At 38.5% G+C, this 24,944-nt stretch overlaps 2 protein-coding genes across 2 annotated transcripts; one reads left to right on the plus strand and one right to left on the minus strand.

The window, feature by feature from the left end:
- Positions 1–2,626: 2,626 nt before the first annotated feature.
- KCTD2 (potassium channel tetramerization domain containing 2) lies at positions 2,627–19,992 on the minus strand. Its single transcript, XM_051995139.1, has 6 exons — positions 19,515–19,992; positions 15,125–15,233; positions 13,482–13,573; positions 11,776–11,871; positions 7,588–7,713; positions 2,627–6,131 (listed from the first exon to the last, which is right to left on the minus strand). Exons 1-6 carry the CDS (start codon positions 19,893–19,895, stop codon positions 6,102–6,104), a joined length of 834 nt encoding a protein of 277 aa, XP_051851099.1. The 5' UTR covers positions 19,896–19,992; the 3' UTR covers positions 2,627–6,101.
- A 74-nt stretch (positions 19,993–20,066) lies between these two features.
- On the plus strand, positions 20,067–24,623 carry ATP5PD (ATP synthase peripheral stalk subunit d). Its single transcript, XM_051995140.1, has 6 exons — positions 20,067–20,160; positions 21,135–21,263; positions 21,505–21,601; positions 23,434–23,505; positions 24,219–24,281; positions 24,419–24,623. The coding sequence occupies exons 2-6, from the start codon at positions 21,142–21,144 to the stop codon at positions 24,548–24,550; spliced, it is 486 nt and encodes a 161-aa protein (XP_051851100.1). The 5' UTR covers positions 20,067–20,160; positions 21,135–21,141; the 3' UTR covers positions 24,551–24,623.
- Positions 24,624–24,944: the final 321 nt, after the last annotated feature.

The following is a 24,944-nucleotide window of genomic DNA, read 5'->3' on the forward strand; positions in this document are numbered from 1 at the left end:
ACACTCCTGTCAGATTGGCTAAGATGACAGGAAAAAACAATGATGAATGTTGGAGGGGATGCGGGAAAACGGGGACATTGATGCATTGTTGGTGGAGTTGTGAACGAATCCAGCCATTCTGGAGAGAAATCTGGAATTATGCCCAAAAAGTTATCAAACTGTGCATACCCTTTGATCCAACAGTGTTTCTATTGGGCTTATACCCCAAAGAGATACTAAAAAAGGGAAGGGGACCTGTATGTGCCAAAATGTTTGTAGCAGCCCTGTTTGTAGTGGCTAGAAACTGGAAAATGAGTGGATGCCCATCAATTGGAGAATGGCTGGGTAAATTGTGGTATATGAACGTTATGGAATATTATTGCTCTGTAAGGAATGACCAGCAGGATGAATACAGAGAGGCTTGGAGAGACCTACATGGACTGATGCTAAGTGAGATGAGCAGAACCAGGAGATCATTATACACTTCGACAACGATATTGTATGAGGATGTATTCTGATGGAAGTGGATTTCTCTGACAAAGAGACTTAACTGAGTTTCATTGGAGAAATGATGGACAGAAACAGCTACACCCAAAGAAGGAATACTGGGAAATGAATGTGAACTATTTGCAATTTTGATTTTCTTCCCGAGTTATTTTTACCTTCTGAATCCAATTCTCCCTGTGCAACAAGAGAACTGTTTGGTTCTGCAAATATGTATTGTATCTAGGATATACTGCAACATGTTTAGCATATATAGGACTGCTTGCCATCCTGGGGGGGGGGGAGGAGGGAGGGAGGGGAAAAAACGAAACATAAGTGATTGCAAGGGATAATGTCGTGTAGAAATTATCCTGGCATGGATTCTGTCAATGCGAAGTTATTATTAAATAAAATAAAATTTATTAAAAAAAAAAAAAAAAAAAAAAAAATTTCCAGTTGTAACTCTAAATTTGATGATTCTATAAGAAGGGAGGCAGGATGGTAGAGCAAAAAAAGGATTGGATTTGTAATTAAATGATCTGGGTTCAAATGTTAACTCTGCCTTTCCTACCTGTATCAGTATATGGAAACTACTTAATGTCTTTGGGCTTCAATTCTTTACTTGGGAAATGAGGAGATTTTTTACTAGATGGCCTCCAAGTTCTTTCCAGCTCTTAATCTATGATCCTATAATATAGTACACCTGAGGTTAATCTCTTCATCCTACTTTGCTGATGAAAAATGTTGATATAGAGAAAGGTGTCATTAAATCTTATTATATTTGCAAAAAAAAAAAAAAAAAAAAAAAAAAAAAAAAAAAAAAAAAAAAAAAAAACAATGAAGTGATTTATGTCAATTCCAATAGACCTGTGATAGAAAGAGCCATCCACATCCAGAAAGAGAACTAAAGAGATCAAAGCATAGTATTTTTTTTTGGTGGTGGTAGTTTTTGCTTGCCTTTTTTTCCTTTTTAGATCAGTTTCCTTGTGCAATATGACAGATATGGAAATGTTTATAAAAATTGTATATGTTTAGCTTATAGTGGATTGCTTGCTGACTGGCGGAGGGAAGGAGAAAAATTTGGAACACAAAGGTTTTGCAAGGGTGAATGTTGAAAATTATCTTTGCATATATTTGGAAAAATAAAAAACTATTATAAAAAAAGAATAAGGTAATACAAGGTAATTTTTTAAAAAGGTAATTTCAAAGGGAGGGCACTGAGGATGGGGAAGGGTTCAAAGAAAAGGCTTCTAGTAGGTGGGATTTGAACTGAGTCTTGCTGGAAGCAAGGGAAGCTAGGATTTCACAGAGAGGAAGAATATTATTCTGGACAGCAGGGAATCAATGCAAATGCATGGAGTATCACAAGTAACAGGTCAATGCAGAATCCATGGAGGTGCGGTGGAAAAGAATCCAGGTTTAAAAGCTAGAGGATCCTGGAGCTAACATGGAAATCCATGGAGTTTGAGTAGATGAATAACATGGTCAAATTGTACTTTAGGGAAATCATTTTGATAGGAATGGAGAAATAATGGAATAGGGGAAAGGGGAGGGAGAAAGACTATTTATGATGAAATAAGCCCAGCATGGTCTGATAAGATTATGAAAAGAATCAAGGGATGATCAAGGAAGTATTCAGGTTGGACAAAGAAACAACAAATAGACTGAAGAGTAGAACCAAGAAAATGGTGTATCCAAGGTAAGGGAGTGATTGTGTTAAAAGACTGCAAAAGTCAAGAATAAGGATTACTTATATTTTCATTTGTGAAATGAGGGACTCCTGCTTCTCTCTCCCATAGTGTAAGTCACAGGATAGAGCTAGGGAAGTCTGTGGCTTGGGGGATTTGTCCCATCTACTTTCTTTGCTTTAGAGGGTACAACTGGCAAGCTACTCAGGCCCTCTTAAGCAGTTTATTGCCTTCTGGGTTTCAACATTTTCTTGGCATGCTGACAGGGATGGTTGAAGTGACAAATTTCAAGTTTTTGGACACTACTTTCCAGCTCAGTCCACATAACATTATCACCTATATCTAAAAAGGACCAAACAGTATGGTGCCAAGAATTTTATCCCAGAATCTACTTGGAACCAATGGTTTTGATAAAAAAGCAGTCACTTTGAAAGGATTAAAAAGCACACTTACACAGGAATTGCAAGATTCATAAATTTGTTTTAACTGTCTTTATTGACCAAAAAAATCACAGCATTTCAAATGTTAAACACTAACAGTAGCAAAGGGCACCAACAAGTGACAGATACAGTATCACACATGGATTGCAGGTGACACTGGAGGGCATGGGAGTCTTGTCCCTGCTGGGGTGCTGCCCCTTTCTTTCTCTCTTGTTATCTCTGGCCCCTCCTCCCCAGCACTTCAATGTCACCCCTGAGATCAGTTAAAAATGTGCAGAAATGAAGACACTTTAGAGGAGGTTGGGCCTTTCCACACCTCCCCCCCTCCCCATTTCACTGCCACAAAAACAGATTAGGCCTTTGAGAACTTGAAAAAAAAAAACAATGACACTCCTTCCACACCCAGGCTCAGGAAACCTCCTTATGGAGATACCAGCCCTTTCATTGCACTGACCCGATAATTTCATTAGCACATGTCGGCTAACAGGGAAACAAAATGGCAGAGAGGGTGCATCTCTCAATGTTGCTGTGCTAAGTACCGCTGACCAGACTGGATAACTTGAGAAACTGGACCAAGCTTATAAGTAAGTCTCCTAGGATAAGGCTAATTCTCCTTGTGAGAGAGTGCTTTAATCAAGCACATAAACTTGGTTCATAAAGGGCCTCTATAAAATACTTTTCACTGTAGCTTGAGTTGTAAAAATCAAATCAATCAAATCATCTGTTGCATTAATTTTAGAATTTGGAAGGGTATTATGATTAATTTCTAAAACTTTTGGAAACATTTTTAATGGTATTGAGCTATAGCAAAAAAAATTTGCTAAATACCAATTGGCTTGTAAGAATCCTGAGGGCAGGGACCTCATCCCACACTACTTAATTTCTCAAGCACCTGGTAGCACAAGTCACAAGGTAGCAGCTATCTCTCAATAATCTTAAATGGGAAACATAGTCTATTCTAACGACATTTGACAGGCTTTTAAACCAAATTTTAGTTTATTTACCTATTAATAGCCAGTTCAGATAATCCCCCAGTCACTCTTCTCATCTGAAACCTTGTGTTTTAGGTCCCTAGGCTTGGGTGCTGGATTGGAGTACCCCATAACCATTGTCTTTATCATAGGATGCTGGTTCTTAGGCATGCCTCAAATAGTCTGATTTCATAACATCCTCAAACAAGAGATCTGAAGCTCCAAACATAAAGACAGAGAATTCAGGCAGAGGACCCCGAATGAGGACTTTCTTCTGGTGACATGCCTGCTGTGGTTAACAGCTGAGTAGTACCTTTTTTGACATCCAGCCAACTTTCTCTTAACACAGCAAGCCTTCCTATTACCTTTACACTGTGTTTTTTTCTCCTCTGAAAGAGATGATGTGTTTCATGTTAATACATCTTATGGGGCTGTTTTCAGCACTTATGGGTCTTCTGATTTAGATGTTTCTTTGATATTAAAAGGTACTGGAAATAAAAAAAAATAATTTAAAAAAAAAAAAGGTACTGGGATAAGGGCTGAGTTTTACGTTACCAATCCTGGTTTTATATGCATAAATGACATACATACCCCAAGTAGTACTGAGGTTCAGTCAAGATATACAAGTTACCAGATCATACAAAAGGAAAAGGGGCACAAAGAAGGACCAGACTAGGTAATCTGACAGTTAGGCCAATTAAACAATGGCCCATCACAAGTTCAAAAGGCAATTGGCAGTGGACAGTTTCAAAAAATCGCCCAGTCCCAAACTTGCCCTGGTCCCACAGAAAAAACTTCTCCCTGGGAACATGTTAACAGAGTGGGAAAGGGTCTGAAAGTGCTTCCCAAAAACCTGTCAACTCAGTCAGAAACTTGATACCAACTTATGCTTCCCAGGAGAACTTTGTGCATATCTTTAGTAAAACACCATAACACTGTACATCATCAGGGATAACGGAAGGAATATTTGGCCTCTTATATACTCAAAGACAGTAATTGGAAATGCCAGAAACAGACCCAGACGAAGTTCCTTTGCTTACTGCCTAACAGAGGACTTTAGTATAATTTCTCATCCTAGCCAAACAAATAGTTTGGGATTAAACAACATGATACTGTAGGGAGAGAAATGACAGGTGTCCAAGGGAGGCATAGGAGAAGTGCAAGACCTCACAAACTACCATCCAAATAAATACATACACTAGTATGGTACAGAGTCACTGAAGCATCCATGAGTCCTATTGGCTAAAATTAGAAATCCAAGAGAGGCATATACAAACATTGCACGTTCATTCAAGGCATTCCCAAAAAGACGGTCACAGAAGTTAACAATACTTTGCAACAACACAAGGCAACATCACAACAATTTTGGCAACTTCTCCTCCTCCCCCCAAGTCCTGCCCCAGCTACTGCCAGGGAGCTCATAAAGCAGCAGAGGGAGACAGGATCTATGGGGTGTGGAGGGAGGCTGCAGAGGCAGCTGAAATACTCAAATAGAAACTTTCATTTATCTGCTGGTTAAGTAGCCTACTTGTTGGACAGCTAGAGTACAGAACAAAAGACTGCCTCGCACCTTCTACAGCCAAATGCAGGGGACATAGCAGGGCCTTAGGAGTATCCTCACTATTAGGGGCAAGCAAGGAAAAGCTGAACAAGGCAGCACGAAGCGCCCCAGACTAAGTGCTAGCAAGCACTCACAATCCCAACCAAACCAGCCGGACTGCTTGGGATCTTGCAGGACATGAGGAAAAAGGAGCTGCAGTATTCCTCTTACCCAAAGATGGGTCCATTCACTTCTCCTGTGGGAAGATGGCAAGTTTAAGTGATGTAAGACAGTATAAGCAAGGTTATCTTTTAATCCCAGTGACTCTTTAATCCAGGTTCTCCTCAAATTGATTTAGAACCCAACTTCAAAACTGGGAAATTGACATGTAAAGCAAAGATGAAATGTTTCAGTGTCAAAAATCAACTTTCCTTTAAAAATGTTTTTCTGTTGCCAATCTGTGCTAGATTTCTTTGCATCTACTGTAACCGTTTGAAAAAATGGGGGGGTAGAGGGGAAAGAGGAAGGAGAAAGTGATTCCAAGTAGCTGCAAATTTCCAACTTAGTAAACCTTGGAGTGAGAACATGGCAACCCCAGGTAGGAAGCTTGCCTTTCACCTGATCCAGCCATTTATGGAGTACAGGTTGGCATATATATGTCCTCGTCCTCCCCTTCCCCCAGATCCTGGTAATGATGCCAGCTAGAAATCTGGCACACCTGTTGTAAAGATTGGTTATAGCCCTGGCTGAGAAAACAAAGGCAGGTTTCTGAAAAAGAACTCTTTAGGTAGGAGTCTCATCTGCTTTTTAAAGTTTCCTACAGTGAAGGAGGGGGGGAATCCTTTGGTTTTGGCCAGAATGATTCTCCACTGGTGAGCCAGGTTCAGCTTTGCCTTGCCTCAGCACAGTTACTGTACAAGAGCAAGGCTGAACTTTGGAGAGATGCTCTGCCGGACCACCCAATAGATGTCCAGGACTTCAGTGGATCCAGATTCTTAGTTCACATTCGAGAGCCTCGTTCCTGAAGAATCTGAAAGAGGATGAGGTAAGAGTTAGATTTTAATTTTGGTTTCAGCCTATTATTAAAATGAAACTGCTAGGCCAATTGTGTAAAGAGAAAGCTGCCTCTGAGGAACAGTTTAACTACTTAGGATATAGGAGGAGGATACAGCAGAAGCCTTGATTTCACTGGATAGAATATAAGCTCCACTTTAACAATTTGATGGGCAAGCTATTCTCAAGTCCGCCAACTACTGTGGTTGAAATTTTGTTGTTTATCAACCATTCAAAATGGGTCTAAGATCTGCATGTTGATGAAGCAATAATAGCCTTGGGAACCTTAATTTTGAGAGTAGTTTTCATGATGGCTCATGCCATGGATTTAGAACAATTTTTAGGATAGGGAGATATTTTTATCAGTTTAAGATACTAGGTCTTTCGAGGTTCAGGGAAAGATACTATATTGTATATTCATTATAAGAAATCAATCATTTAATAGAGATTGTAGACCAATGATATAAAAAGAGAGTCAAATTTCATCAACCACAAATCTACCCTCTAGGCCTCAGGATGCTCAACTGTGGATTACAGAGCAGGAAATCTAACATTTATCTACCCTGGAAATCTAGCATTTTTAAAGCCAAAGGTCAGGATTAAGGCAGCCCATTCCACTTTGTTGACAATCCTTTTTTTTAGAATTATTACATGAAGAAATGTTCTCGAGAAAGCATCATTAACTAGTTCTGATCACTTGCTATAACAGAGACTGGTCAGGGTCTAAGAAGACCCTGGCATGGCCTTGTGCCAACACCATATCAGATCTATGTACAGCATGTGCAATGATCTCTAGACCAGAAGGAAGGGTAGCTTTTTTTTTTTTTTTTTTTTTTGCTCTGGACAGAGAGGCACATATATAAAATAGTTTTTGAAGATTCCAATAAGTTATTATCTGGCCTAAATACAATGACTTAATTGACTTAATTCTCCTGAAACAGTCTCTGAGCTTCAGGGCATGCTATATAAACCATTATAAGTATAATAAATATATTAATATAAGAACAAAAATTGAGGAGAAAAAGTAAAAAAGATGAAGATATCTCCTATGGAGAAAACAGTTAAGTGTGCTATTTCAAAGAGTATCAGTACTCAAAAAAAGTATGATGCTTTCTAGTGAGTATGTCAGAATCGTCAGTTTTTAATATTTAAACAGAAGTTTTGTTTTTAATTGACTCTTATTTAAAGAACTGCAAAAAAAATTCTACTTTGTCAAATTCATAATTTCTAATTACTCCTCATTCAACAGTAAAAAGGTAAGTCCAAGTGTTTAGTCTAAAAAAAACTGAGGAACCATAATGCAGGTAAAAATGCAAAGCCAATGCTAGCAGGAAATAGGAGGAGTGATAATTGCAAATTAAGATTAAAGACCATGACAGATTTAGGGTAGAATCAGGAACAATTTTCCTTCCCCCAGTGGCCAAGTTTCTTACCTTTGCCTTCTCACTAGGCTCTATGACAATACCATTAGTAGAGTTATTTAGCTCCCTGGAGACAACACAGAGAAATTCTGTCTGATCCTCATTTCCATAGCTATAGGAAGATCCAATATTTATTAGCTGAGAAAAGAAAGAAGGGCAGAATGAATATACAAAGTCAAGATTCATTTTTCTATCTTTTGACACAACCTTCATGGGTATATCTATTCAGCAAAATCCAACATAAACTTTTAACAAGAATATTCCATCTTTAGGAACATATATTACAGCTTTCCTTCTAAAAGATAAAGAACTCCTGGAATTCCAAATCACTTTGTTGATAACAGAAACTCTGTAGCTGATCAGAGAATAGTCTCCAATGAAGCCAACAAATACAAAAGTGGGGATGGAAGGGGCGGAAATCAATAGAAATACAATCCTAATAATTAAAAATCATATTATCAATGCCAAATCAAACAATAAGGAATGAAACAAAAAAATTTTTGTGAGAAACTATGAATAATAATAGCTATTATCTTCAGTCAAAACTTCTATGTGCAGAATTGATAGGGGAACTATACCACAGAAACAGCTAAGATGAGATGTGGAAAGTACCAAGTAAATCTTTGATCCAGAGACTAATGTGCTTCCAAGTTTTAGAGTGAATTACATTCTGAGCAGGAAACTATCAGTAGGGAGAAGGTGAGTTTGGAAACAAGACAACTGACTGAGACACACACTAGGCTGAGAGTTAGGAAACTTTGATTCCACAGCAGTGCTGGGACTGAAAAAGACTGCTCACTAATATTTTGCCTTCTCCATCCCAGAGTAAAAACAAATAAATAAATAAATAAATAAAGCTAACATGTAATATCTTTCTTTAGACGAATGTTTCACAATCCATCAATCAACATGCATTTCTTAAGTACTTACTTTATACCAAGCACTGTGATAATAAGCACTGGGAGACACAAAGAAAAAGCAAACAATCTGTCCTCAAGAACCTTACATTCTAATAGGGAGACAATGTATACATGAATCAATAAATGCAAGGTAAAGAGAATAGAGGGAAGGAAGCCATAGAGGAGAAGGCATTAGCAACTAAGAAGTCCTAGAAGAAGATGCCATTGCAGCTAAGGCTCAAAGGAAGCCGGGGAGTCTATAAGGAATAGATTAGGAGGAAATAGTACTACAGATATGGAGGAAAGACAAGGAAAAAAGGGATGAGCAGCATGTATGAAGAATAGAAAATAAATCAATAAAACTGGACCATAGGGTTTATGGAGAGAAGTAATGTGTTAAAAAGACTGAAAAGACAGGAAGTAGCCAGGTTGTGAAGAGGAGTTTCTATTTGTTCCTAGAAGTGATAAGAGACCACTGGAATTTACTGATTGAGAGGACTATTTGTAATACCAGGTGAAAAGGGATGAGATCCTCAACTAGGGTAGTAAGCAAGAAATGGGACAGATGCAAGAGAAAGGAATAGTCAGATATAGCAAATGACTAGACACTAAAGACTCAACCTCAGAGGTTGAGATCCTAAGTGAAAACAGAAATAGGGACGGGCTTTTAGAAGAGCAGATGGTTGTGGTTGAAAGATTTGGACACCTTAAGTGTCCAAGACCGAGGTGCCAAAAACTGAATTTGTACCTGAAAGAGAAGGAAAGGATTGAATTCCTTTAGCCCCTCCAAGGGCCCTCGGGCTGGGAGGAGAACTTAGGTCTATTTTGAATTCTCTCTCCTCACTAGAGGAGAGGGGACTAATTAGGGGTACAGCTGTGAAGGAGTAGGACAGGAGAAACCTTCCAAAGTTTCTATTTGAATAGAAACTGCAGGAGTAGTTTCAGCTGACCAGAAATACGGTTAGCAGATCCCAATTGGGATCATAATCACCCTATACATCAGGGAAGTATGTGGGATGGAGAGAGTGAAGACGGTGGCTTCTTTCTACCTCCAGGATATCCGATTTGAAATGTCCAAGAGGCAGCTGGTAATAGAAATTAGGTCTCAACAGATCTGGAACTGGCTTAGATACTTCAATCAATGGTACCTAATGAAATTAACAAATAAGAAAGTAACAAAACAAAAAGAGAAGATGGCGCAGGAGATTGTCTTTTGGGAAGCACCTATGGTTAGTGGTTGTTACTTAGAAGAAGACTACAGAAGTGATCAGACATGGAAAGTCTTCACAAAAAGTGAGTGGTAATGTGGTTAAAGAGTAAAGAAAGGTCAAGTAGATGAGGACTGATAAAAAGGCTAATAATTTTGGTAATTTTGGAGAGAGCAATATTATTTAAATTATGAGGTCAGAAATCAGATTTCAGAGGGTTTCAAAGAAGATTTTTCTTTCTTTCTTTCTTTTTTTATTACACCTTTCCTAAAGGAAAAGATCCACAGAGAAGTTTTTGCTTCCTATTTCCCTCTCTTCATTGATTGTCACGAATTTATATACTATTTTTATACAAAGGATTCCACATCTATATATTTAGCTCTAGTGTATGCTGAACTCCAGTTCCATATCATCAATTCCCTGCTACATAATTCCGTCTTGGTATTCAATGGTATCTCAAATTCAACACGACTCTAGTGGAATTCACCATCTTTACCCCTAAACCTGATCCTCCTCCAAACTTCTCTATTTGTGTTGGAGCATATGACCTTTCAAGCCATTGAGGTTCATGACTTTGGAATCATTATCGATTCTTCACTCAAAATCACCTCCCAGAACCAGTCAGCTGCTAAGTCTTGACAATTTAAACTTCACATCTGTTGCATCTCTCTCTACAGTCACTGCCCTGCTTCAGGTTGTTAATAACTTTTAACAGGACTTATGCAATAACATAATTGGCTTCCCTTTTTCCAATTTCTTCCTTCATCAATCAACTTAATATTCTTAAAATTCAAGCCTGATCATATCATAACTCTGCTTGAGAATATTTCAGGACTTTCTAATCCCTCTAGGATAAAATATAAACTCCTCAACTTTGACATTTAATGACTCTCACATATGACTTCAGTCTATTTTCCTAGACATTTCACATTATGCCTCTTCATATATTCTCTGTTCTAGCTGAATTAGCAGGTACAATAAAAAGTGATTGTTGAATATGTCTGGCAAGGACTTTAAGAATATAACTTTATACATAATAGATGCTTAAGAAATTTTTAACAGAAAATTAATAAAGTTGACAGAACTGATTATGGAAGGAAAAGTTAAGTGTAACAATTCTACAAGTGGAGAGAAGGATCACTGAATTAATTCAAGGATACAGTAAGCTCAACTAAGAAAATTTTGTTTTGGAAGAAAAATGGACATTTTGGTAATTGAACAGTCATGCCTGATAAGTTGTACTTGAAAACAAGTGTGATGCACACAAAATAATTCTCTCTGTTCACTTCATTCTAAGAAATAGTTTTTTGTTCTGGGAGAAGCTGGTAAAGTTGGACAATTCTGCCACCTTAAGGGAAAAAAACCAGTAAGTTTCTGACATACTCAAAAGGATTGGCATTGAATGGCCATTTGTTTTTTTATTCTCATTGCATCAGTGGTTGGTCCATAATATGACATTTGACAAATGCCTGTAGACTGACTAAACTAAACTAAAGATTTTTCAATAAAATTAAACCCTTTCACATTGTACGCAACTAACATGTTTTACTGAACAGAGCACTAGTTAAATGTTTAATACTTGGGATTATGAGAAAGAAAAAAATAATTCCACTGTCTATATGAAAGTAGTATAGTAAATAAAATGTTTTCCCTTTTTTTCTAGGGATGGGAGGAAACTTACTCAGCTCAAGGATTATCTGCCAAAGAAAGCCTTTCTTGCCCCTCTACCCTAACCCTGTCTGTCCCATTGCTAGTGCCTTCCCCATAAGATGATCTAATATTTGAGGTCTGCACTATACATGTCATATATAGAAACTCATTTGTTTCCATTACTATATGATGAGATCCTTAAGGACAAGGACTTTTTTTTTTTTAATACAATTTCTTGAGCACAGTGCTTGGCATATAATAGGTACTTAAAAAGTGCTTACTGGTTGATTCAGCAAATCTTTCAAATACTCAGGGCCCTACTTTCAGACACAGCCCAGATGTAATTATGTCACCAGGTTATCAACAGAACTGAGAAAGTGTAGGAAAAGGTTTGAGCATCTAGACAGATATATCATACAAAATTCAAGATGCCAAACTATTACCTGTTCAAATTTCCAACCATCAGACATAGTAGAGACCATCTGTGTAAGTTCTTCTTCTTGGCATTGCAGAACTCTGTACACATGCTTCACTGGGCCCTACAATCAATAAATAATAAATAAAAACAGATTTTTTTGAGTCATATACTAGGGACTTAAAAAGGCCATTATATTTCTCTCTTAGGTTATACTAACTCACCCACCAATGAAACTTTTAAAACGTGGAGAAATAATTTATTTTCCTGATCTCAACAGAAATAATATGATGCTCCCCAGAATGAGCTAATAGGGAAATGTTAAGCTACTATGGTTGGAAAACCTCAAAGAACTTGACTATAACATCAGAATCCTGAGCTAATAAGCTTTTGAGAGCTCTTTGGGAAAGTGTTACTGAAAGTGATGGGGCACCTAAGAGACTGAAGGTTCTTAGCTTTTTCTGAGTTTCATGGATCCCTAGGATAGAAGTGTGGTAAAGCCTCAGAATATTTTTATATGCATAAAATACAAAGAATTACTAAGAAAATCAATTACACTGAAATATGATCATTAAAATTTTTAAAAATCTTGATAATAACATTCATTATTTATCTATCACAAATAGTAAAGATTGTTACTTTACAAAAGAAAACATCTGGTACATAAGATTCACTGTCTGATTCATCTTTGACCAGGAAAGAGACAACTTTTAAGTTACCTGGCCAGAAAAAAACAATAGTAGACAACAATAGAACTTTGCTCTAACATAACAATCAGCTAGAGGCACTGAGGAGAAAAAAGTCTATTTTAATTATAAGTGAAGGCTCTACCCTAAGACAAATCAGTCTGTGATCAAAGTATTTGCATATCTGTTGTGTTTCAGTCATATTTGATTCCTTGTGACCACATGGAATACTGCATATCAGGCCCCTCTTTCTCCACTATCCTGAAGTCTGGCTAAGTTCATGTTCATAGTTTCCATAACACTTTCTATCCATTTCAATCTCTGCTGTTCCCTTCTTTGTCTTATACTGTGATCTCTGGCAATTAAGTAAATATAATTAAATGTGTTTATGACCAACGTTTAACTTTGAAGAAAGAAATTACTCTGCTTGATTTGGAGACAAAGTGAGTTGCCAACAACTGGAGAACCATTAACTAAATTGCAGTTCATAATTAGTGAAATATTATTGCACCATAAGAAGATATGGCAAATCAAGAGAAAACCAGAAAGATACATATATATTATACAGAACCAGGAGAACAATTTACAGGATGACCACAATAACACAAAGAAAAAAATTTTAAGGCTATGGTAATGGCTGTGAAAGTGCCATTTAGAAAATACTCCCCCTCCCTCCCCACCTCTCTCTCTTTCTCTAAGACGTTTTTCCATCAGTAGAAACAGGTTTTGAAAGTTAAAAGATCCTTGAGGTCTGCCCTACTATAACCTTATTAAAAGTGATTATCCCTCCTTCTTTCAGGTTTTTTCTGATGGCTTTCTTTTCCTATGCAGATTTTTTTTCCCCCTTGACTTCCTCACTTTGAATAGTTAATCTTAGAATTGTGTTTTTGACCTGTCTCTAAAGACTTAAGATATATTTCCATGTAGACTGACTGTATGCTGAGCTATTTTCTCTTTAAGCAGGATATCACCCTTTTTATTCCACACTCAGAAATAGCTAACGTAGTCATTTGGGACATTTTCCACATAAAAGTTTAAAACAAATTACTTGTGAGGTTATGTTCTCATTGTCCCGTATCCTTTCCTTAACCAGTCGCACAAGAGATGCAATGTTGTAAAATTCCGCTTCTTCCAAGACACCTAAAATAAGCAATCAAAACAAAATGCTTTGTTCACTCAACTTTGCTCATGAACTTTTGTTTTTCTAAGATTCTAGTCTTTCTTCCCTACTACTACTACTGACTACTATCATGTCACATTTGTGCTCTAGTTACCTTCTTTCAAATTTGTTTCTCAAGTGGTAACATCATTTCCAGATCTGTAAATGAGGGAACTAGACCAGATGGCTTTTGAGATCTAGGGCTTACAGTTCTGATGCTATAATCCATCATTAAGTAGTGTCTCATATTTAAGATGGAAGATATATTCAAATTCCTGAGGTTTTTAGAGGCAGCTAGATAATAAGAATGAAGGAAGATGTAAATTCAAATTCAGCTTCTGACACTTATTAGTTGTGTGACCGGGCAAGTGGCATAACTTGTTTGCCTCAATTTCCTCATTTATAAAATGAAGAAAATTATATCACTTATGTCCCATGTTGATTGTTTTGAGGACAGAATGAGAGATTTATAAAATATTTTGCAAACTTTAAAAGTGCTTTGTACTATTATTAGTTACTCTCATCCTGGACAAATCCTGATCTTTCCAGAAACAGATGGCTAAAGAGATAATTTTTAAATCTATGATATTGTCCAAAAGGGAGAAAAGATCTTTCATACATTCAGACTTGAAAATATTTGATGGATTAAAAAAATCTAATCAATAAACCAACCAAAAGAAAGGCTCTCCATTTTTGCCAGAACAATAAAATTGGAGAAAAATGTGTTTAGTGTGAGGATGAACAACTTAGAATCAATCAGCAATATGCATCAGGACTATCTGTTAGAATACATTTTTCAGAATCCCATCCCATAACAATGCCCCAAAATTTGGATTCTGTTGAATTGAAGGGCAGTCTCTAATCTTCTACTAGATGTTCTCAGAGAAAGAGAGCCAATTATTTTAGAAAAGTGATTAGCTAAAGAATCTTGTCTTCACTAAAAATTTAAAACTATACAGCAATAACGAATGAACTTTCAGAATAAAATACATTGGAAATGCAACATTGCAGTATTCCCACAGGAAATAGAATCTTAAAAAAAAAGTGATTGAAGATTTTATTTTAATACATACTTAGTGGCAAATTAAAGTAAAAATGGAAAATATTACTTAGTGTGAGTTTTCATGCTTACTGCCATCAAATAAACTTTTCTGGGGATATGATCATATTTAGAAAGGACTATTAAAAAAAAAAAAGATGGCAATTAGGGAAACCTTTTAAACCCATATGCAAATATAATTAGGTATTTTCTTTACCATTAAAGAGAAAGACTAAACACAGAAGTGTTCCCTTAGATAAGATCTGATAAATAGCAACTTCCTGCTTGCTTTTTCATAAACTTAGTGAACATTTATCTCAAAGTGTGAAGATAGGTGGAATCAACCTATAACTCATAGGGTATTCAAAGTTGATCAAGTTAGATCATATAAAGCACTTTGCAAACCATAAAGTGCCATATTAATCGTTAGCTATTATAACAAAACTCAAACTGAAAAATACCTGTTCTTACCTTTCTAGCAGTGGTTTCTTACCTTCTTCTGCCAATTCCTTATTAATGATGAGCTTCCCGTGGCGGAGGTAGTTTAGAATAGGACCAAAGTAGGTTGGATCTCTGTCAATCAGATAGGCTCCTGTCTCATCCTGTCAGTCAAGTATAAGAATAGTATCTCAAGAACTTTTAAAATTAACTAAGGAAGGATTTCAACTTCCTGCCAATACACAAAACCCATCCACTTCACCAGTCAGAAAAATTTCATTAAGATTCCAAAGTCACTGAATGTTAAAGCAGAATGGGTTCATCTTACTAATAATAAGGAAAAACTAAGGTCCATCGTAGTGAGGATACTTTAAAAATTCACAGAGCATAATGAGAATTAGACAACAGATTTAACTCCTAAACCTTTGGCAATTGCATAGTTTTTTGTTTTTGTTTTTTTTCAGGGACAGACTATAATACTATGAGATTAGAAAACTAAGATATGTCTTAGTGTATTTATATCCTATAGCATGACAGCTTTTGAATTACATGATAAAAGTTCAAAAGCATACTGGGTAAGAATGTCTGATGGTAATAAAAATTCTTCTAAAAGATATGTTAGAAGAAAGCATGGGAAGAAAGGCTTAATACTATAGGATCTGTCTGGGATGGACACTTTTAAATTTTTTCAATGTTTCTAAGTCATCTTTCTGATTCTAAGAAAACCCTTGCCTAGGTTTTTACATTTTTTTAAGCTCAAGGCCAATACTCGGTAACGTTTGCTTGGCAATAACAATCTCACACAATCCAACCACATGCCCTGAGAAAAGTTAGAAGAATCAAGGCTTTGGCTAGACGCTCCAAGTTTACTCCATGTAAATAAGAACAAAAAATTGACTTATATTGCAATGAGGGAAATTTAGGTTGAATAAAAGGACCTGCTTGAAAAAAGAAGGCTTTGGAATTTTTCCCAAATATCTTAAAAATAGAACAGGTATTACCATTAGTTCATTTAGGAAGTATTAGATGTTATCATTCAGTTAAGAAAATAAAATCAAGGCAACTATTTATTGAGTGCCTAATTCCAGCAAGGAATCATGCTGGATGTTAGAAGGTATACCAAAGCGTTAGGACATAACAGTCTATTACACTTCTAATCTATCTGGAAAGAATTTTCAAATAGGAAAATTAAGCAATAAAAGAAACTAAATTACACTTCAAAATTAGAGATGAGAATCAATATTTCGTGATTCCACATCCCCTATCCTGTTCCCACTTTACATTCATTTGGGGAATAACCTCCTTTCAGGACATTAATATTCCCCGAAGACTTTGGTTTACACTTATCCCTTCAGCTTGTTGATGAAAGTGAACCAGAATCAGGGAAATACATAAATAAATGCCTGCAGTCAATCCTCCTAGCCAGAGATCCCAACCTTTCTCCCACTTTCCATTCTTCATATATTAGCTGACCATTAAGTCCCAAAGTGAATATCTAGACTTCTACTTCATAACTTAGGAAGGATAGTACATTTCTCTATTTTTTTCTTTTCCCAAACTTAATATACCAATCTAGGACTATATTTAGATTTAGTGAAAATATCTTTATTAGGAATCATAATATCTAGGTTCTAATTTTAACTTTACTACTAACTTGGTATGTAATCTTGAACAAATGACTTCAACTTACTATGGTTCAACTTTCTCTTCTATAAAATGAAGGGATTAAATTAAATTTCTTTTAGGTCTCTTCTAGCTGTACTATTCATGATTCTGATACAGAAATAGATCACTAACTCAAATTAGATCTGAGATTGGGAATCACCACCTTAAGTCTTATTTGTTAAGAACCTTTCCAATTTCAGCTCTAAGTTTACTATGTGGACAAAAGGGAGGGAATGATCAATCAATTGTACAGCATTATCAATACTGTCATATATTAAACAACTATCATACATACCCATGTACACACACACGTACGTATATACACACATATATACATATACATGCATATATATATCTTTCTGGGAACCATTTACATGGAGATAACTGAACTGATAGGAACCAAGGAGATTAGTATGTGAGAGAGTACAGAAAAGATGGCCTTGGACAAAACTTTGGAACAGTCGGTTTGGGTATGGGGGGTGGGGGAGAGAGGAGAGAGAAAAAGAGGGAGAGAGGGAGAGAGAGGGAGAGGGGAAAAAGAGAGAGAGAGAGAGAGAAAGAGAGAGAGAGAGAGGGAGGGAGGGAGAGAACAGGAGAGAGAGGGAGAGAAAAAGAGGGGGGGAAGGGCGGGGGAGAGAGGAGAGAAGATGAGGCAAAAGGGACTGAGATGTAGTTAGATAAGCTGGAGAAGAACAAAGAGAGCAGAACCCCAAAGAGATGATTAAGATCAATATGCAGAATACAAGTTTAAGAACTGAAAAGGCTACTGGTTTGGATAGTTAAGAAAGAGATATAACTCTGGAGAGAACAGCTCAATAGTAGGGTCAGAAGTCAGTGAAAAAGATTTAAAAGAAGGAGAGGGATAAAAACTTAAATGAATATAGGCAGTTTTTAGAGGAATTTAACATAGAAAAAGACAGAAGACATGGGCAGGTTTGTAGGCAGCAAGAAAGGAAACAATAAACAGGGAGACTGCTTAAAGGAGAGCAAGAATGGAAGATGAATATGAAGGGATGGAGAAAGGTGAAGTACATTTGAAGGAAGGGGATCCAGAAGAGAACTAGTTTCCAAGTACTAAGGATGGGATGGCAGCAGTGCACTGAGGAGAAAAGTTTTCTGAAAGGAATGGGAGGAAGAAACAATTTACTGTGAACCTCTTTTAAGGAAAAAATTAATTCCCAGTAGGCTATACTCTTCATAATGAAGAAAGAAAGAAAAAAAAAAAAAACAGATGACAAGCAAGGATTCAGGATCATAGGATTTAAAACTTGAATGGCCTTTAGAAATCATTTATTTTAATCCTCCCTTTTTTTTTTTTAAACTGTAAGAGCACTATGACCCAAGAGATTCTGCCTTTCCTCAAAGCAAACAGCAGGCCTAGATTTCTAACTCAGGTTATGATTCCCTGTCCAGCCAAATATACCTGTGTTCATGTGATATGCGGAATGTCTGGTGCAGCAGCATCCTGGGGTAAGTGAATGTGTACATTGTAGGCACTACCTTTGAGGGGTCAGGGGAGTGGCTGGGAAATGGAGCCAGAGGTATAGGGAAGAGAATCGGCTGAGGTGGGAACCTGGAGGAAAGGGAAGAGGAGAAAGAGCTGATACGGCAGCCTAAGACATAGGGAAGGAGTTTATCTTTCCTCCAAAACCTGCTCCAATTCCAAACTTCCCTATTAGTAACCTACGTGTGTTATCCTCCACTTCTCTCTCTCAACCCCATGTCCAATCTGTTGCAAATGTCTGTCAAGTTCACTTCTGTGCTGGTATATGTGCCCCTTTCTCTCCTGACACTCCTGACCACTCAAGAGCAGACCCTTAGCAGCTCTTACTTGATTTATTGCAAATGTATGCCGATGGCTTGCCAGCCTCCAAACTCTCCACCCCAATTCATCCTCTACTCAGCCACTAAGGTGATCTACCTAAAGTTCAGGTATAATGTCGTCTCCCTCCTCAATGAACCCCGGGGCCGCCCAACACTTCTAAGATCAAATACAAAATGCTGTCCCTGCTACCCCTCCAGCATTCTCACCCCTTAATCTCCACCACACAGACTTTGATCCAATGGCACTGGCATCCCGGCTGTTCCATAAACAAGACACTTTCAGCTCCAGGAGTTTTCTCTGGCCGTCCCCCATACTCAGAATGTTCTCCCTATCGATTATCTAAAGTTAAACTCCCACCTTCTACAAGAAGCCTTCCCATAGCCCTTTCAAAAGTCTGATGCCCTCCCTCTGATGATTTCCGCTTTATTTTCATAAACAACTGGTCCGTACATTTGTTTGCATGGACCCTCTCCCCCATGAGATTGTGAACTCCCAGGGGCAGGGGTTGTTTTGTTTGTTTGACCTTTCTCTGTATACCCAAGGCATACATAGCACACAGCAGTGGTCACTAAAATGCTTCCGGACTGGAGAGGGTGCAGTGCTTCGGGCACGAAAGAAGCGGTTTAGGGACATTATTAGCAAATGGGAAGAAGAAAGGGCTGCGCAGGGGGAGCGGCTCACTCCCCTGGAGTGCATGGGAGAGGCATGGGGAACGAAAGAGGCTGAGGCTGACGATGGAAGGGAGTGTATAACGGGGTTGTCCGGGCACGGAAGGGCTGGAGACAGGCCGTGGGGTGCAGGAGAGAGGCGGTTGTGGGGGGACCATGGGAAGGAAAAGAATGACAGAGGAGTCCGGAGGATGGGCAGCCGCAAGGAGGTGCCGGCGGGGAGCGAGGGAGGAGGGCGTGACCGGAGAATCCTGGAGGAAGGGGCCGGGGGCTCGGCTGGGGCTCACCTTGTCGGAGTCCAGCTCCGGGTCCTCCTGGCAGCAGAGACGGCACAGGAAAGACTTGGGCTCCCGGCCCAATGTCTGCCGGGTGGTTACGAAGTACGTGCCACCCACATTGAGTCGGACCCAGCGCCCTGCGCCCCCCGCCCGCTCGGGCGGCCCCGGCCCGGGCTGCGACGGAGGTTGCGGCGCTGATGACAGAGCTGAGGCCGTGGTGGCGGCGGCTAGGCGGCCGTGGCCGCGGGAGGAAGCCGTGGAGGCGGCGGCGGCGGCGGAGGAGGAGGAGCTGCGGGGGCTGGCACTGGCCGGGCCGCGGCAGTCCCCGAGGCCGCCCCCTCCCACCGTCAAGTCCACTTCAGCCATCTTGGACCCCTCCTGCCCGCGCATACCCGGGCCGGCCCATTCCCATTCTGAGGCGGGGAGAGCCGGACCGGCCCAACGGCAGAGGAAAGAGGGGGCCGCGCCCCAGCCGGAGCCGGGAACTCCCCCATTCCCTAGGGGGCGGGGTCTCTGGGACCCTTTTGCTATTCCATTGGTCTCGGCAAACGGAAGACAAGCCTCTTCCGTAAAGGGATTGGTTGGAAGGCGATTTCCGGTGACGCTCTTCCGGCTGCTTTCTGTCCCGAGCTGTACGCCGCCGGGGTCGCTGAAGGTGAGTTCGTGGAGCTTTTTTCTTCTTTACTCCTCGCACTCGCTCGCTTTGGCATTTCCAGCCTCCCCTCTCGGCTTTCCCAATAGCCCCCCGCCCGTGCCCCACATTATGCGCACCGGGGTCTCTGCGGTGTGGTTTGAGGGAGCGTAGTGCATTTTCCCGGGCCTCCCGGGCTCCGCCTGTCAGCCAGCAATAGGAGACAAGGGTCAATGAAACCTTAAAAGAGCAGAGGCCAGACTTGACTTGATGCGTGACCTTGAGCGAGTGTCTGCTTTCCGCCCCCAAATTCTTTCCAGTCTAGCATTTCTTAACTCTGTAGCTCTAACATTGCCTGTGGACTAAGGGTATTTGAAAATTGAGGTGCTTTTCTTTATGCAATTCCTTTTCTATGCTCTGCTTTCCAGAATTTTAAAAAGATTTTAGGTAGATGTCCCTTACTCCCAGCAGACTTCCCTTGAACCCATTCAGGTATATTAAAGACAAAAAAGATGGATTGCTTTTTTTTTTTTTTGAAAGAAACTTGCATTACGTTACTTTTCACCTTCTCCCTCAGGAGAAGCCTTTTATTTGACATCAGTTCTTTCTAATAATGTTTAATCTTATTTTTCTCTTGTTCTACTATCTCCAGAAGTGATCCCTTGCCATGTTTCTCTTATTCTCTTGGTCTGGCTAAATAAGTCCTTTTTACAGAATCATAAATTTATGACTGGAAATTATTGTTAAATATCGAATGAGTCCATATTAAATAAAAAAATTCCAGATGCTGTTTCCCAAAAATTTGAATGGCCTTCTTTGCACTTAGAATTATTAGATAAAGCATTTATTAAATACATACCATGTACTTTATGCTAAGAGTTGGGAATAAAAACACAAAAAGACAGACTCCTCTCCCCATCTCAAAGAGTTTATATTCATTACATCATTATGTGCACTTTTGTTTTCTAACCTGTTTGGTTTTTTTAAATTTCCCACAGTTCCAAGATGGCTGGACGAAAACTTGCTTTGAAAGCTATTGATTGGGCAGCATTTGGGGAAATCATACCTAAAAACCAGAAAGCCATTGCTAATGCCTTGAAATCCCATAATGAATATCTTACTTCTAGGTAAGTAGAAGAGACTCCAAAAAGAGTAATGGAATGCTATAAAAGTGCCATTTCCCTTCCTTCCTGAGAGAAAGCTAAAGAGTATGCATAATCAGAATTGAAGTGCTCCTAGTTCTGTGGTCTCTGTGATCTGACCAGGTGTGGTAGTATTTTTAGGCTGATTTATGCAAGAGAATAGGAAACATAAATTTTCTTTGGTTGCTGTGTATTAGTCCTAACTCTTGCTTTTCTTTCTGGGAAGATTGACTGCCCTGCCTGAGAAGCCACAAGTAATCAACTGGGCTTATTACAAGGAGAATATAGCCAAGCCTGGCCTCGTGGATGAGTTTGAGAAGAAGGTAAGGTCACCATTAAAACTTCATTGACACTTCATATTAATTGAGTGAGGAAACAGGAAAACTGGTAACAGCTTGGAAAGTTAGTTTTATTTATATTATTGTCACTTAAAAGCAGAAACAAATCAATAAAGCCATGCTCTTTGTTTCTCTTTGTACAGACTATTAACTTAGTTGTTGGGAAACTCAAAAAATCATTGGTTGAAGTAACTGAAGATATTTAGCTTGAAGAAGAAAAAACTCAGAGGCTGAAGTGACAGCTGTCAAGTCAGTGAACATAGCACCTCAATGTAGCAAGCACTGTGCAAAGTGCTAAAGATAGAAAAGAAGGCAAAAACTCAAGGGGCTTACTTTCTAATTAGGGAGACAGCATGAAATCAACTATGTTCAGGATTGGAGAAAATCCTAGCAAGAAGGCACTACCATTAAGGGAGACCAGGAAAAGTTGCTTGTAGAAGGCAACATTTTAGCTGTCCAGAAGAAAGTCAAGTTAGCCAGGAAGCAGATGAAGAGGGAGGCATGAGGGACAGATGGTAAAAAAAAAAAAAAAAATACATGGAGTTGGAGTGTCTAGTTAAAGGAACAGCAAGGAGGTCATTGTTAATAAGAATATTTCAGAGGGTACTAAGGTTTTAAAAGAGTGTAAAGGTAGGGGCAGGATATAAGTGATTTAAAAGCCAAATTGGATTTTACATTTGATCCTAGATTTAATAGGGACCTACTGGAGTTAATTGAGTACAGGAAGTTGGAAATTTGAGACTAGAGATCAGAAAAGAGTTTAGAGAACCAGGAAAGTTGATTAAGTTTCACAGTCTCTTGAAAACATAGAAGAGTATCATTGACCCTCTTCTCAGAGAAGGATGAGGATTTAAATTTGGTAATGGTAGCTTTGAAGAGAACTTGCTTCAATTTAATTCTAAAATCAGGAACCAGAGTGCAGATGCTTAAGAGAGAGGAAAAGAATTTGAAACCTTAACTGTAGATGGTCTTCTCAGCTTTAGTCACAAAAGGGAGGAGAGAGAGAGAATGAAAATCAGCAGAGATAGACAAATCTAGGGACTTTTCTTGAGAAAGACTTGAGCAAACACTTTATAGGAATGCAATCAGTAGACAGGAAGAAACTGTATGAGAGAAGGGATGATGGACAAAAAGGCATAGAATGGTATCGTTTGGGAACATACAAGATACACAGGATTTTTCGTTTCAAGAAGGGCTATCTCTTCATTTGAAACATAGAAAATAGGTTTGAATTGTCTTCAGTATCTGAAGGGCTGTCATGTAATAAAATGATTAGATTTGTTCTTTGTATTTGCAGGCAGCAGAATTAGGAGGTAAAAATTACAAGAAGAAGGCTTTGTTTTCATATTTAAAAAAAGAATTTTGTAAGAATTAAAGCTGTCTAAAATTGGAATGGATTGCTTCATGTGACTCTTGAGTTCCTCAGCATAGACTGCTTGACCATCTGAGATTTACAGAGGTAGACTGCATAGGGTGAGAGGTGGGACTAGACTTAAGATATAGGTCTGTATACTTTCTGCATCTATGACTTTTTGGTTTTCTTCCATTCTATAATTGCCTTTATTTTACCTTTGAGATTCTTTCTTGGTCTTTCATTGTTGAATTTTTTACAGATTATGAAACCAAGGCACAGTTTAACTGACTTGTCCAAGATCAGACATGTAATTTGGACTCAAGTCTTTCAACCTCAGAGATAGTGTTTGGGGTTTGGGCTTTTTGTTTTTTTGAGAAACATCTATATGGAATGGCTGCTATGAACCTTTTCTGAGCTACCAATTGTACAGGCTATCACTGTCATTCTATCTTTGTATTTTCAGTACAATGAGCTGAAGATTCCTGTTCCAGAAGATAAATATACTGCCCTAGTGGATGCTGAAGAACAGGAAGATGTAAGTGTTTAAAATTACTCAATTTTGTGGAATTGCCCTAAATTTGGTAAATGTGTAGTATCTGAGTGTCTGGACTGAGATGGAGTGACCCAAGTCAAATATTAGCTAGAACTGAGTGAATCTCTGTATCCTTTTAAGTTTAGAATATGACTAAAATACCACGCAAATATATGACTTTTAGGTTGCTTGTGTTTGCATTAGTGTTGGAGTCTTAAAATACAGACATTGGAAGAGTCTGCTTACCTATTTGAAGGCTAGACTACCATTCAGCTCAACTTTTCAATAATTAAAATTAGTTAGGCTCATAATTTTACACGCAAAAATAATTCACATTTCTACAGTACTTAGAGTTTTTGTTTTTAATAAGAACTTTTTATTTTCAAAACACATGCAAAGATAGTTTTAAATATTCACCCTTGCAAAACCCTGAGTTCCAAATTTTTCTCCCTTCCAGTAGACAGCAAGTAATCCAATATAGGTTAGATATGGACAATCCTTTTAAACATATTGGTACATTTATCGTACTAGTGCTTTGAGATTTTTTTTAAAATTTCCATGCAAAAAGCATGATGAAAATATTGTCCCTAATTTATAGATAAGTTGTGTCTGCTTTAGCACTAAAAGCCTGCTACAAGGAAGCTAGAAAATCTCAGGTTTGGGGCAATGTTGGACATTATCTGGTTTTTAAATGATGATTTATTTATCTCTTAAAGATAAAATTTGGTGCTGAACTTGTGAAAGCTTCGAATGCTAGGATTGCAGAACTTCAGAAAGACGTAAATATTCACATTCCTCTTGTTGATACTGTTTCCATCTTCCTTCTATCATTCCTGTCATCTAAAAGAATTCACTGGCCTTTAATTGTTGTTCTTGCTCACTGGTACACTGTTTCTTGTGTTTTCTCTTTTCCTAGATGGACAAGATCAAGAATATAATTCCTTTTGAACAGATGACTGTTGAGGATTTGAACCAAGCCTTCCCTCACACCAGACTGGACAAAAAGAATTATCCTTATTGGCCCCATCAGCCAATAGAGAACCTCTAGAATTGAGCCTCCAAGGAAGCTGTAGGCCTTCTCTTGCATGCTCCTGAATCCAGAATAAAGCAGTTGTACAGTCTTAACATTCGCTTTTTTTCGAACATGATAGAGTAGATTGAGGATGGCTAGAGATCCCAAAGCAGTGCAGTGATGTGCACAGGAAAGAAAGGGGTGGCGATTGTGCTCTGAGAAAGGGATGTGTCTGGATAGATGACTGGCACTTGTGCTGCTGTCTCTCACAGTTGTTTATGGCACTGATCCACAGAGCTATTGTGCCGTAATTTGGCCACAGTTTTCATATCTATAAAATTAGGAGGGGAACCTCTGAACTTTCTAGGTCCCATCTACCTTTAAAACCTACACTTTAAAGATTCTAGCCTGAAACAGAAGGAATGGATGT

Source organism: Antechinus flavipes, chromosome 4 (assembly GCF_016432865.1).
Source record: "Antechinus flavipes isolate AdamAnt ecotype Samford, QLD, Australia chromosome 4, AdamAnt_v2, whole genome shotgun sequence".
NCBI lineage: Eukaryota > Metazoa > Chordata > Mammalia > Dasyuromorphia > Dasyuridae > Antechinus > Antechinus flavipes.